The sequence below is a fragment of the Arthroderma uncinatum genome (genome assembly GCF_011692745.1).
Source record: "Arthroderma uncinatum strain CBS 119779 chromosome Unknown scaffold1, whole genome shotgun sequence".
NCBI lineage: Eukaryota > Fungi > Ascomycota > Eurotiomycetes > Onygenales > Arthrodermataceae > Arthroderma > Arthroderma uncinatum.
In genome coordinates, this window is record NW_022983863.1 from 4,860,846 (window position 1) to 4,875,274 (window position 14,429).

General features: G+C 46.9%; 5 protein-coding genes and 1 non-coding gene across 6 annotated transcripts; 5 read left to right on the top strand and 1 right to left on the bottom strand.

Moving 5' to 3' along the window:
- Positions 1–590: 590 nt before the first annotated feature.
- GIQ15_01467 (uncharacterized protein) lies at positions 591–2,853 on the top strand (the record flags this gene model as incomplete). Its single annotated transcript, XM_033548884.1, has 4 exons — positions 591–896; positions 1,203–2,152; positions 2,297–2,346; positions 2,438–2,853. The coding sequence occupies 4 exons, from the start codon at positions 591–593 to the stop codon at positions 2,851–2,853; spliced, it is 1,722 nt and encodes a 573-aa protein (XP_033409835.1).
- A 308-nt stretch (positions 2,854–3,161) lies between these two features.
- GIQ15_01468 (serine/threonine protein kinase) lies at positions 3,162–4,196 on the top strand (the record flags this gene model as incomplete). Its single annotated transcript, XM_033548885.1, has 1 exon — positions 3,162–4,196. The coding sequence occupies one exon, from the start codon at positions 3,162–3,164 to the stop codon at positions 4,194–4,196; it is 1,035 nt and encodes a 344-aa protein (XP_033409836.1).
- Positions 4,197–7,427: 3,231 nt separating this feature from the next.
- On the top strand, positions 7,428–9,249 carry GIQ15_01469 (polyamine transporter TPO5; the record flags this gene model as incomplete). The annotated part of the gene is made up of 3 exons (XM_033548886.1): positions 7,428–7,612; positions 7,668–8,228; positions 8,298–9,249. 3 exons carry the CDS (start codon positions 7,428–7,430, stop codon positions 9,247–9,249), a joined length of 1,698 nt encoding a protein of 565 aa, XP_033409837.1.
- Positions 9,250–9,307: 58 nt separating this feature from the next.
- GIQ15_r0004 lies at positions 9,308–9,423 on the top strand. Its single transcript, XR_004500573.1, has one exon. It is a non-coding gene; the product is annotated as a 5S ribosomal RNA (ribosomal RNA).
- Positions 9,424–11,491: 2,068 nt separating this feature from the next.
- On the top strand, positions 11,492–12,945 carry GIQ15_01470 (uncharacterized protein; the record flags this gene model as incomplete). Its single annotated transcript, XM_033548887.1, has 6 exons — positions 11,492–11,668; positions 11,736–11,818; positions 11,889–12,033; positions 12,108–12,143; positions 12,202–12,808; positions 12,905–12,945. The coding sequence occupies 6 exons, from the start codon at positions 11,492–11,494 to the stop codon at positions 12,943–12,945; spliced, it is 1,089 nt and encodes a 362-aa protein (XP_033409838.1).
- Positions 12,946–13,155: 210 nt separating this feature from the next.
- GIQ15_01471 (PEP phosphonomutase) lies at positions 13,156–13,965 on the bottom strand (the record flags this gene model as incomplete). Its single annotated transcript, XM_033548888.1, has 1 exon — positions 13,156–13,965. One exon carries the CDS (start codon positions 13,963–13,965, stop codon positions 13,156–13,158), a length of 810 nt encoding a protein of 269 aa, XP_033409839.1.
- Between the last annotated feature and the right edge of the window lie 464 nt (positions 13,966–14,429).

Sequence of the window (14,429 nt, forward strand, 5' to 3'; positions counted from 1 at the left end):
TTTTTTTCTACCGTCTGCTTATTCTATATCCCTTTCCGAGTCTGTGGCCCTTTCTCTTTCTTGTTACTTTCCTCCTTTTTGAACCTCGTGTTTCGTCGACGATATACGGGGAGTAAAGAAGGGGTATTACAGCAAGAAGGTCAAAAGCCATACGAGGAGGAAACGGGATTTACCAAAATAAGCGCCTGTTTCTTAAGGCACATCCAAAAACAATAAAATTTTCTTGATTCTCATGATAGTATATTTAAATATACATAGACGTATTTCCGTATAGATTGTAAGTCTCATTATTATTGAATGGTGGTATGAGTGAGTAGGCAGAAGAAGATATGGAATAGTAATGAATTCTTACAGACACTGCATATATGTGAGATGCGAAACATTACCGATAACGCAGTAACTGTAGTAGAGAAAATGGAATCGGCGGTAAAATCCCTAATATATATGTGGCCAAACTGGAGAAGTTCTTCTCTTCCTTTCCGTATCCATTATTGGGCTCTGAGATATTCCAAGATCATAGTGCCAAAATTCTATTAGTAAAGATTTCTATATCTTGTCTCTGCCTTCAAGATTTGCCCTCGACTTCTTTAATGGAGCTTTTCAAAGGTCTAAATTTCCGCCATCGAGCTCGCGCCGGCGCCAATAATGGTCCACACGATGAAGAAGACGTGGACCAGGGAAATATACCGTTCCAGAGCCAACAACGCCAGCGCCAGCCACGGCTTGAGCCCAAAAAAGGGGGCGGTCAGGGCAACACACCCGCAGCGCTCAAGGAGCCCCCTGAAGACATCAAGCAAAGCATCTCAGCGGTAAAGACATTCCTTGCGGCCCGCATGGCTATGAGATGCCACTCCTGCGAAGCAAATATCACCGAGGGCTTCTGCGTTAGAGACTGGGTGCGTCGCTGGTTAGAAGGCGCTCAAGGTAATCCGAAAAAGGCGTGCTATGTATGCGCAGCGCGATGCACCAGTTGCAAGGCTCTAACATGTCTCGGCTGCGGTAATAAGCCCCAAAAGTCAAAGAAACCTCGTGAAATCGAAGGATGTTACATGGATTGGTGCTGTCGTGACGGGAGACTGTTTGGGATATGGCTTTTGCTAGCAAGATATGACCGGGTTGAGATGCGTTGGCAGGCGTCCTCTTCAACTACAGAAACTACACCAGCCTCAGCAAGAGGTAATTATGGTGCTAACAACAGAAAGACACAGGATGCTAGAGGAATCGGGTATGCAGATGGCAGCATGAGCCAGCATAACCCTTTCGCGGCGCTCTTCTATGACGGACCCGGACCGCCTCCAGGATCCTTGCATACACCGCTTCAGTTCCAAGGCGCAGACAAAAAGACAGACGAGTTTGTGGGCAAGGTGTTTGATTTTGTCAGCGAGCTGATTCCAGGGCCTGCGAATAAGAACCTGCCTCCCGAGCTTCATGGAATGTTGCGGCTTGGTCTACTCTTGGACAAAGTTGCAGAATTGCTCCGAAATGACTCTCTGGACGATGTGACAAAGCGCGCCCACGTATATAGCAATGTCTTCGACCTTGTTGGAAAGCTGGCTTCGCATCCAGAATTAGTTGATCTAGTTCGAGACGCTCGATACCATAAACAGCAAACTCCTGGCCTTGAAGCCCTCTCTGCCGCGTCGAACTCATCGCACAGTGGTTCCCCGCTTGTGCTTGGTGAAAAAATTGCCTCCGTGAGAGAGAGATTGAAGCAACTGGCCCGGCAAAGCGCTATTGTCCTTGAAGCTTCTGGATGTCAGGATCTCACTACTAGGAGTGGGGAGAATCTGCTTGACTGCTGTGAGAGAGTCGTTGCCATATATACCATAATAGCAGAAGATGAATCCCCTTTGGAGGAAGCCAGACGGAATTCATCAGCAACTCCTCAAGAGAAGTGGGAAGCGTTTCACCAGAAACATGGAGTTTCTCGAGATGAGGCTGTTTTTGAGCAGAGCCATGCATACTACCATAGAGCTCTAGCCATGATGCACTCGGGCCCTGGGCGAATCAAGCGTATGGTTACGGAGGTGGCTAACATGTCAACTTCCTTGCCTATAGGAATATTCGTCAAAGTGAGTGAAAGTCGGCCTGATATGATGAGATGTCTGATAATGGGGCCACCTGATAGCCCGTATGGATATGCACTTTTCGAGTGAGTTTCAACTTTACCCTTACCCCTATACCTTATTTCAGGAATGTTGAATCTAACTCCAATTCCTTGAATGTATGGAAATACCAGCTTTGACTTGTTTTGTCCGTCGGCCTATCCAAACCAGCCTCCGCTGGTGTTTTGCAGAACAGCCTTTGGTAGCATTATAAACCCAAATCTTCATCCTGATGGGAAAGGTAGGTGATATGGCCTATTTCTCACTTTCACAGAGCACCTCCATTACAAAGGTAAGAGGAAGTATAACGCTGATATTAACCGTTTTTATAGTCTGCCTCTCCCTCCTTGGAACATGGCATGATGGCGATGCTGCAGCGCAATGGCAACCAGGAAAATCAACAATTTTATCAGTCTTGATAAGTATCCAGGCTATGATTTTCACGGAGGACCCCTGGCGCAACGAGCCGGCTTTCACCAGCGCCGTGGGCACAATAGCGGATATGCAGGCGCGTAAATACGTGGAGAAGATTCACCCACGAGTAATCACAGCGGGGATGCTACACTGGCTTTTTAAACCCGGACAGCGACATGGAATCTGGGAAAAGGAGGTCCGAGCTCATTTCCGATATAACGGAGCAAAAATGATTGCAAATGTCGAGAAATGGGCCATAGCAAATCCAGCGCTTAAATCACAGGGCCTGGTACAGGAGTTAAAACGAGGGCTAGAAGATATCAGCCGCCGTTAGGTCACAATGCAAATAAATACAGAATAAGATAGCAGTTTGGTCTTGATGCTTGGAAGAGGTGACATGATTCAATTGTCTCCAATGTTTATAACTAGTAAAAGCTCAAGTCTCCGAGATTAAGATGGGCGTAAGCTAGGAAATTGGCACCCTCCAGGGCTTGTTTTAGCTAGATATAACTAATGAGGCTACTTTAGTTAACCCTTAACTGAAAACACATGCCCCAACCTTGTACGGATAACTTCATTTGAACTCCCAACGTGGTTACAAAAGTTGCGGTCTTGTCAGCAATCACCAGCATTCATTATACCATGAGCTCCAAACTCCAACTAGATGACCTGCACTGGATTAGTGAGGGAGCCAACTGCCACGTCTATGAGGTAAACCGTTTCATCGCAGTCAAGGTGCCTAAACCTGGCGACCAAGAGCGAGAACAGTTTCGCAAAGAGGTGAAGGTTCTCGATATTCTCTCCAGCCACCCGCCCTGCCCATACGTGGTATCCTGTTTCCTGCACAACGATGACTGCATCTTTCTCGAGTACATGAGAGATATCTGTCTCTCCTGCAGAATCCAGCAGAACCACACCCGGGATGGTGGAACGATGCGGGTGGTTAGAGTTGATAAACTCGAACCGCTCAGTCTACGAAAGATATGGATGAGTTACCTTGCCCGCGGTGTGGCTTTCCTCGAATCTCTTAATCTTGCACACGGCGATCTTCGGCCTGAGAATATTCTGCTTGACCGCAACCGCCTCAAGCTCTCAGACTTTGACTGTACTTCGGAAATTGGATCCGTATTTGAAGCGTGCATTGCACCATACGGACGGCTACTTGGCCGCGAAGGGGGCCCCGACGAAGGAACCGCAGGCCTGCTTGGGCCACGAACGGAGCAGTTTGCGCTTGGCTCGTTATTCTATCTTATAAACTATGGATTTAAAGTCTATGGTGATCAATGTTTAGGCGACGATCCATCTGGTAGAGAACATGGGCCTGCAGTCTTGGATCTGCTGCAGGCAATAGTGTTTCCGGAGCTGAGTGGGGAGGCAGTGATTGATTCAATTATTAGGAGGTGCTGGCATGGCGAATATAGGACGGTGATAGAACTAGCAACAGACACAGTGAGCCTACTTTGCGCCGGCGATGTTGATAGAAGCAAGCTTGAGGATTCCAATATACCCCAGGAGGAGTCCTTGTTACATAGGAGGGTTTGCGAGGATCTTGTAGCGAGCGGACTCCCAAAAGCCCTCTCCTCGCAGAGCCCTCGAGGATTGGGAAAACGAATGAACCGCAGGTATACTCCGTATTTGCGGGAAAGTTCTGCAGTAGGGAGGTTAGAGCATATGTGACAAGCTTTTGTAGAACCGATAAATAATCCATTGACAGCTGGCTGACAGCTGTTGATCACATTCTTAATGTCTCTAGCAAACATTATGCCAGAGTTATACATAGATCCGGTCTCTCGACTTTGCGTCGTACTAGATAGTGACTCCGGCAGCTTCATAAACAAAGACTTGAAACGTAAAGGCAGCTCCTGGATCCGACCAGCCTTCGGCAGTGACGGTTTCTCCGCTGCCGTTGATAGCTACAGCACGCCAAGTCATTGGACGTACACAACGACCTTTCTTGAGTTACCCGTTAGAACCGAGTGTTCTCTGAAGATTGTACTCATATAGCAGCTGCGTTAACAACTGGACAGGCTATTAGGGGTAAAGTCGGCCTTTATTCTGAGATACGAGATATTTGATTGATTTGATTGGTCAGGTGGGTCTGGAGCAATCTATGAGATTTCAATCTATCAAGCACTGATCATCTAAATACACGATATTGAGCTCCTATTTATGTTCCTCATACGGCCATGTATCTTGCCATCGCGGAGATGCCAGCTACAGCTGAAACAGGCGTTAAAACGCCGGGCGTAGCATTTGTTCGATGATGGAGAGCTGACACTGATATTTAATGAAACGGCGTAGTTGACTAACGTGTTTCGTACGATCAGGCAGTATTACACCGAATCTCCGTTCAACATTTATATAGTCACAAAACAACTGTAAGGTTGTGTCTGGCTTGCAAGTATGCACTTGGCCTTTTGGTTGAACTGGGTATTCTATTATTAACAACAACGGCAGAAACCAAAATGAGGAGGCAGTGATTATAAAGAGTATCAACTACTTCCGCATACACAACGAACATGACATTTTACGTCGTTTCCAAAACAAAACAAATCTGCTTCGCCCACTAGTGGATGAGAAGGGTTCCACATCTTTAGACCCGATGTCCCGGTAGATCACAATGAATACAACATCAAGATTCTTATGAAACATCATCGATGTTCTAGCCCGTCCCCAGCATCATACGAAGAGATTGTAGACTAAGAAAGGTTTACGGTTCTTACGTAGATAATATAAAATAGTCCTGGCGAGATGTTAAAACCCTTCTATCTGCCAGAGAAATTTACCAGGAAGATAGGGAGTTTGTGCTAAGGATAATGAAACTCGATCCAAGGGATAGGTCGACTGCTCGTCAGCTCTTGGACGATAAATGGTTTTTCCAACCTTGAGGCCCAGGATTCCGATTATATAGATGTGAATTTCATGCCAGTTCAATTATAGAAACATGCTCCACATCGCTAAATAAAGTTGTGGATCCCGTAACCTTAATCACTCAACAAAATAAACACCACGCGGCTTTGCATATAAATTACTTTAATTTTATTGCAAGTAGCTCGAGTATAAGTTATTACGTTCGGCTCCCCTAGCCATTTCTACAAATCCAGCTGGTCGTCGCTCTTCTCCTAAAGGTTTTCCGTTCTTATTAAGTAAAGATATAACGAATTAATATTAGCATAGCGTCCAGAATACAAGGCTATTCCAGGAACTCAGAAGGATAATAGAGATAAGATGGGTAGTCAATTATACAGTACTGAATATGGTTGAGAGAATTTAAGCAGACCCTCATGGCTTTGGAAAACATTTGGTACGGTTATCTCACATATTCTAGGGCTAGTTTCTTGGAGATAGAATGGATGATTTGACTATAAAGGGTGTAATAATCTTTCCTCTTATGTATAACAGCCCCTACCATTCCATAGGGGCAATATCCCAAGATATAAATAGAGTATACAATCAAGTCCGACTATAAGCTTAACCTTCTAGCTCTCATTAATAAAGACAGCGTGTATATCTGTCAACTGTATGTTGAATGCCCTGTTATAGGCAGTTGAGCATTGATCCAGGTTAAAGCTGTTTTCACAACAACCAACTTTCTATAGTATTATACTCCCACTTTTTATAAAGTGGGAAGAAAGGGTTTGTCTTTTTCCCCCTACGCACAGATTATTGGATGTAGAATAAAGCCTTTTATCTTCTGTGGAGTCAGTGGGGAGAGTTTTACCTAATATCTATGTAGATTCCTTCAGTCATATTCTGCCAGGGCTATATTGTTTATACAATGAGACAGATAATATATCTATCTATAAACAATAACAAATCTCAGGATGGCCCAGCAGGCTACGTGCAAAATGCCAGTACTCTGGAGCTCGGCGTTATATGTCTTCATGTAAGTCACATATCAGCACATACAACACAGCTCACATACATCTCACTCATCAACACCACACCTCGTTTGCTCCCGACCAATAGCCTTTGAACTCGACGTCCGTTTAGAGTCGAATTTGATACACATGGCGCCAAAATCAACGACCATTAGGCTTGCTTCCAGTATCTTCTGGCTTGTATCGTCATGTGTCTGGCTAGCAGTCCATTTCTACATAATGTGTCGTGCTGGGGCTATGTCCGCCTCAGATGAATATATCATGTTTCTTGCTGTCGAATCAATCATAGCGGCGATGATTAGAGTCAACGAGGACATCGAGGCCAGGGCCCAAGAGAGAAAGGAGGAAATGCGGTGGTTCTGTATGTATGCTCAGCTCCTTATAAGTGTATTCTTCAGCTAACATTGGATATATAGTAGCCCAACTATCCATTACGAGACGGATGATTCAGGACCCCATCAACTAGTTGAGCTTGAAACAGTTGTCCTATCCATTAAAGCCGGTCGACAATGTGCTCCGAACCGGGTCACGGCGTTAATTCTCTGGAGCGTCAATATTACAAGAAGCCCACAGTTACCGAAATGTGCTCCTTGGTTCTTTTTCTGTCCGGCGGTGGTGTGGTACTGTGTTTTGATATCACCAGGCGAGGAGGCGGAGTTCATCGAGGGTCAGGAGTATAAGGTGTTTGTTTTTCGACTACATCGCGTGTAAAATAACACAACGTCGCAGATAATTGACATCGACATGGACATCATCATAACCCCCTTCCGCGCCTCGAAAAGTCGCGGTGAAGTGTTTATACGGAGCTCTCCGCGTCCAGGTTTTGGGTTCCGGCAAAGCGAACAAGCTTAAACCCTGCGCTTTGCCGAAGATGACGGGGATGCGGGGGGAGAGCTTTTCGGCCCTTCTCCTCCCCGTATTCCAATTCCTATATCATATCGCTGGATGCGCCTCATCTTCTCCTTCTTCCATGGAATATTTACCAACTAACCGACCTACTTGACCGTTCACCCCCCAAATCCCCAAGATGACGACAGCGTCACAGGAGGATGGCGGGAGGTTGCGGAGGGCGTCGGAGGACGCAAATGCGAACGCAGCCTTAGCGAAGATGGGATATAAGAGCGAGCTGCCTCGAAATCTGGGCATGATGAGTGTTCTTGGTCTGTATGTTGTCGCGGTCACCCCGTTCAAGCTATTCGGCGTATCGGAGTCGTCTATTTTATGTGCATTGGGAATCATGAGCTAACTGGCTGCTCGGGCGAAACAGGTCCTTCGCTATCATGGCTGCGCCTTTCGGCCTGAGTACTACGTTATATATCACTCTTACGGACGGACAGTCGGTCACTATAATCTGGGGTTGGGTGCTCGTTACTCTGATTTCGATAGCTATCGCAGCTTCACTTGCCGAGATATGTTCCGTATACCCAACAGCGGGTGGAGTGTATTACTGGAGTGCGATGCTGTCAACGAGGGAATGGGCGCCGCTAATGTCATTTATTGACGGGTGGCTGACATTAGTGGGAAACTGGACTGTGACGCTGAGCATAAACTTCTCGGGAGGCCAACTGATTCTGAGTGCGATTTCGCTTTGGAAAGAAGACTTCGTGCCCAACCAGTGGCAGACGATCTTGATGTTCTGGGCTGTTATGCTAGTGTGCGCGCTGGTAAATGTTTTTGGATCGCGATATCTGGACCTCATCAATAAAATATGCATTTTTTGGACTGCATCAAGTGTACTTATCATTATGGTCACATTGCTCTCGCTCGCTGATCAGAGAAGAAGCGGGAAATTCGTCTTTACGCACTATGATGCATCCGCTAGTGGATGGTAAGTATATTCCCCCCTTTCTCTCTTCGCTACCTACTACCTTATCTGACTACTCTTCTCAAATTTCAGGCCGACCGGTTGGGCATTTTTTGTCGGCTTGCTCCAGCCTGCTTATACCCTGACTGGTTACGGCATGGTTGCAGCCATGTGCGAGGAAACACAGAATCCACATCGGGAAGTTCCCAGGGCTATTGTTCTCTCCGTCGTCGCGGCCGGTGTAACCGGCCTTGTCTATCTAATCACCCTTCTTTTCGTCCTCCCAGAAGTCAAGATGCTCCTATCGGTTGCCAACGGTCAACCAATCGGTCTTCTCTTCAAGACAGTCACCGGCTCGGCTGCTGGTGGGTTCGGCATGCTCTTTTTGATCATGGGAATTCAAATATTTGCCGGGATTGGTGCTCTCACTGCTGCCAGCCGCTGCACTTACGCCTTTGCCCGTGACGGCGCTATACCAGGATCTCGACTCTGGAAACGGGTAAATGGTCGACTTGGCGTCCCATTGTGGGGGATTGTTCTCTCGACTGTAGTCGACTGCCTCCTAGGTCTGATCTACTTTGGTTCCGCGGCAGCATTTAACTCCTTCACTGGTGTTGCTACGATCTGTCTATCGACATCGTATGGTCTACCGATTTTGATATCCATTGTTCGTCGGCGCAAGATGTTTAAAAATGCGCCCTTCTCTTTGGGGAAGTTCGGCTATGCGATTAACATTACAGCAATCTGCTGGATATGTTTCTCTACCTTCCTTTTCTGTTTACCGGTGTCATTGCCAGTGACGCCATCGAGCATGAATTATGCAAGTGTTGTATTTGCTGGGTTTGCCACGATCAGTGTTGCGTGGTACTTTGTCCGGGCTCGCAAAGCGTTTACAGGACCTCCAATGGCGATGGACGACGTCAGGAAAGATGAAGCTGGCGTGTTGGCTGGTAGGACCGTGCCTCATACCGAGGACGGGGTTACATCTTTAGATAAATCTGAGCCAGAGAAGCAACATGTGGAACATGAGATGAAGAGGGAATGATAAGATTGATGAGATATACATCTGTTTTAACTCCATTTGCTCCCACAACATATCACATACGAACACAGGAAGTGGAATATAGAGCTTCCCGTCCGCTCAGCTGTACTCAAGCCACTTGCCGGCCGGTTAGTAGTTGGGTGGGTGACCACCAGCGAATCCTGGCTTTCGTATGTTTTTTTATCGCACTTCCTTGGACTTATTAGGCTCTTTCGACTATGGGTCGACCTCGCCGTGGAAGCTGGCCATTAATATCAACCTCGCTGACCTCCATAGATGAAAGAACACTTACACCACTTTCAGTTCCAAGGTTCCAACACGTTGAAGTGTGTATATATATCTTTAGTCTAATCTAGTGCTCATATGAGATTCGCTTGCTAAATGATTATCCGAAGATATAGAGATGGATGCATAATGTTACAATAAACACTTCGCGGCCTAAGCTCAAGGACACACGATCTAAGTACGACAATACTCGTCACTTGCTACACATATACGCACCTTCATTGACGCCATACTAATAATAGGCTGAATATTATTTACCTCCTCAACGTAGAATATCGTAATCCATCCGAGATTGTAATATTCCTTGCAGCCTCATATGGTTATCGAGATCAGACAAACACAACATTTAACGTACCTAATTCTTCCCTTAGACGAATCTATATAAACCATGAGCATTTTCTTAGGATAAACCGGGCTTATAGTACTCGTGTCATTGGTATTTGGGGACAAATAACTACACAGCCATCACGGAAGTATTTGCCAGGTTGAACAAGTAGAGATGCCACTTCGGAGGTGAGTATAGATCGATATGCGATAACCGGAGCCCAATTTTCGTGCATCCATAGTTTAACTTCCTCTTCCGTCTAGATATATAACAATATAGCAATAGAACCAACAGCGGCATGGCCGAGAGTCGAATCAAAGAAACCCCCGCCGATGAAGAAACTCGAGAAGCACGAACTGACGAACTAGAAGCTATTGATCAAAGGCCCTGGACGTTTATAAAAGCCTCATTTGGTTAATCGGGCGCAGGTCACCTCTGACGGTCGACATCCATTCTCAAAAGGGCAGTTGGACATCGCAACGAAAGCCGATGCAAAGTGTCGTTCTTGTATAGGTTCATTGATGTGACGAGACCTCCCATTGTGCTGTTGAAGTACGGAGTAGCTAACCAATGGACATGATAGGCAAAAGGCCAGTCAAGCTCGCACATTTGATATGCATGCAGGGGATACATAAACGTCAAAGCCATGCCACAAACGCTGCGCCAGGGTTTAGGATACAACAACCTGCGTATTTGGTTGCGCCCTCCAACCAGCAGGCCTTTGTTTCATGGCTGCACTTGGGCACTCGATCGATATACGGGGTCTACGGAGGATACAAGATACACAAGAAAAGAAAAGAAAAGAAATGCGCAGGAGGTTCTCTCGAGCTATTGGCCGATATCGACCAACTGTCGCTCCCCATTTGCTGATCGCGTGGCACAGGATGGCTTGATTTCAGCCCCGTCTCCCTCATTTCTGACGTCCAGGAGCACTAGCTAACCGTCACGGTTTAGGTTTCGCGGTAGCCGACAGCCTCTCAGGGTTTTAGAATCCTCACGATGGGCCTCACACGACGGTCGGGCCTCGGGATGGGCTGGGATAGGCCTGAAGAACCTCGATGGACGCCGCCCCGTCTACCGAAAGGGCGGGCGAGACGAGGAGCTAGGGGTAGGTCATCACAGATTGCCCTCGCTTCCCGTATCCTTGCATATATGCCGTGTCAATCTGGATCTTAGTCGACAGGGTTCGGGCCTCTGAAGGCGAATAAGCACCCGGTACTCGCGTCCATGTGTTGAACTCGCATAATGCAAGCCTTAGTCGCTCTGTTATAGCACAGGCAGCAAGTACGCTGGTACACCTCACGAAGGGCAATGTACAGTTGACTCCACCCAACTGAATTTTCGCCCATCGTATATGCCTGGGAAGACACGCAAGACCTGTGCTTCTGGGTACAAAGCAGGGCGAAGGTTGCGGGGAGAGCTCGTTCGCAGGAAGTCGAGAAATTCCCGAGATCCGAATATTTATTTAACGGGGCCCTTCCTTCCCTCGGCCTTATACCCCCTTATATACCGTTGTTTACTTCGATCATCCCCCATTCCAACAAGTCGTTGTTAATACCTCCATCGCGAAGGATACTACTTCGTTATATTGAGAAATAGAGTCGAACGTCAAATACATTTTCGTTGCAAAAGGTCATGGCTTCCATCACCAGGAGAGTAGCTCAGTTACTGGGCTTCGTTGGCTCGAACCCTAAGCCTTCAGACGAGCTTCCCTGGAACCCTCACAATACCAACTTCCCTACCCGCAAAAACCTCCCTGATATTCCAGGAGCTCCCAAGGGGGCTGCTTGGGTATGGGGTAAAGATGACAATGTGAGCAGGATTCTTTTATGTTTACGTGCTCTTTTTGAACTTGTCGAGCTAATCATTACGGTCATAGCTTGGGAGGCTTAATCTACTCACCCCAAGTCGAATTAAAGCGGCTGCGGCTGAAATCAAAACTGGAGAAATTATACCCCTAGAGTGAGCGACTACAACGTCCAGAAGTGATACTACGGTATCTGAAGAAGGAATCCGATCTAATATCATATAGTCTACCCCTCAATGTTCCAGAGACGCCTGGTTTTGCCCGAGAGAAATTCGTACATACTATCAAAACAATTATGAAAGATGTCGCATACGACGATAAGTATGAATTAAATACACAGAGTGGAACTCAATGGGATGGATTCAGACATGTGAGTACATTCCCTATACTAAAACCCACAATATGAATTGACCGGACATGCCTAACCACGTCTCTCACCAACAGTTTGCTCATTTATCATCTCTCAGCTTTTACAATGGTGTAAGTACTCGTTACTATTCTAGTACGAGAATAAGTGTATGCTAAACTTTTGAAACAGACAAAAGGAGATGACATAGTCGGGCCAGATGCAAATCACAAGTGCAGTATACACCATTGGGCAGAGCATGGTATCGCAGGTCGCGGAGTTCTATTAGACTATCGGTCCTACGCGAAAGCCAACGGGATCGAGTATGACCCGTATACTGCACATGCCATCACATACGAAGAGCTCCGCAAATGTGGCAAAGCACAGGGCATCGATATCCGACCCAAGGCCCAGGGTGGGGATATAAAAGTTGGTGATATCTTGTTGATCAGGTCGGGATGGGTGGAAAGTTACCATGAGCGCAGCCCCGAGGAGCGTACAGACCTGGCTCTCCGGCCGCACGCTGTCGGTGTCGATGACGGACAAAAGTACGCTGGGGTTGCACAGGAGGATGCGATGCTTGACTGGCTGCACGACTGCTACTTTGCAGCTGTTGCTGGCGACGCACCGGCCTTTGAGCGATGGCCAACCCCCGTACCATACTATCTGCATGAATACATCCTTGCTCTGTGGGGGATGCCACTTGGGGAGATGTGGGATCTCGAGAGACTGGCGAAGAAATGCCATGAGACCGGGCGCTGGTTTTTCTTTTTGACGAGCGCTCCGTCTAATGTTCCCGGTAAGTTACACTGCCAATATTTTGGCAATATATGTCATGCATCCCATACTAGAAGAAGGAACTTATCATCCATTCGCTAACCACTATCTGTAATAGCCGGAGTGAGCACCCACCCGAACACGACTGCTATTTTCTAGTTTCCTGAATCAGAAATTAGTGATACTCCGGGGGATATATGAATTTTTTTCTTTTTTACCTAATCATTGTTTATGGAAATCATTTTTCTCGGATCCTGCACAAGTCCATTCATGTTATTGTGTAGATGCTATTCATGGTTTGTAGAACAGCTCTTGTACATATATATATATATATACGTTGACCACCCCCAATGAATGATCGCCCTATATTCATGCCAAAACCTTCTCCATGGCGACACGATATGCATCCATTGCGATATCGCCCAACTCCTTCCCGAGACTGATTCTCCTAACCCCCATATCCGTCAACTCCTTCACTGTTAGGTACCCCGGCCCAGTTTTCAGTCTCGCATTCCACAGTCCATCAAATGCATCAACGCACATCTTTCCTTCCTCCCTGGACACTCCACGCCCATAGTTACCGCCCCAAACAAAAACGCAAAATGCACCAGCTTCCATAAAGGCCTTTCCTCTCGCAATGGCTTCTTCAATAGTTGCACCGTGTCCCAAAACGTCTGTTCGTGCATTAATCACAAAATCGGGAACCCCGAGCTCAGCTGCTTTGGCCATAACTCGTTTGATGCGATCCACGGCTTCAGACAGTGGCATTGACTTTCCCGTTTCGTTATCTTCGTCTTCAAGGTTACATCCCACCACGCCAGCGTCGATGAGTGATGTAATGGTTTCTTCAAGTCTGTCTCCCCATCCATCCCGCATGTCAACTGATAGTGGTATGGGGTCTTTGTTGTCTCTCGAGGATATGTGTCGGTTAATTACGCCAACGATATCCTTGGCCGCCATGGTGAGCATTTCCGGCTCAAGTTCTTCGTCGGGTTTGCCATGTACGGCTGCCACGGCAAAACTGCTGGTTGCCAGGGCTTTCGCTCGGTGTTCACCCTGGCTTCCCTTGTGGCTAAGGACGATGTCTGCTGTCCGGCCGTCATAGACATTGCAAAGAACCAGGGGGTCACCTTTCTTATGAAGGCTGCGGAGGAAGAGTGCACGATCGTTTTGAGACATCTTTGCTTGTTTGTATTGGAAGAGGAATATTATTATTATTTATTTCGTATTTGAGGTATTGATTGTGTTGATCAAGGAAGGGATTGTTGTCTTTAGAATTGGAGAACGTCTTCTTCCATCGAGGGAGAGGGAGTTATTTATGTCTATAGCTGTGGATAGCAGAGACAGCGACTTTAGAATCGAACACGGGTAAACCCCGATCCCTATCTCAGTGCTCCGCCATTTCGAAGGGCGTATCCTCTGATCCTGAAAAGTATACTGCTGAAGTTCAGAACCCCTGATTTGATATATTGTCAACAACGTTGCAATGTTTCGTGACTCACTTCGCCTCCACATCTTCGGAATACGGCATTCTTCTTGCATTTTGCTTTCTCACCCGTGTTTCCTGTCCATCTTCTCCTTCGTCTTCTTCCTGCAAAACGCCAATCATGACGTGGCGGAGGGCGCAAAGTGGAACGCGAAGA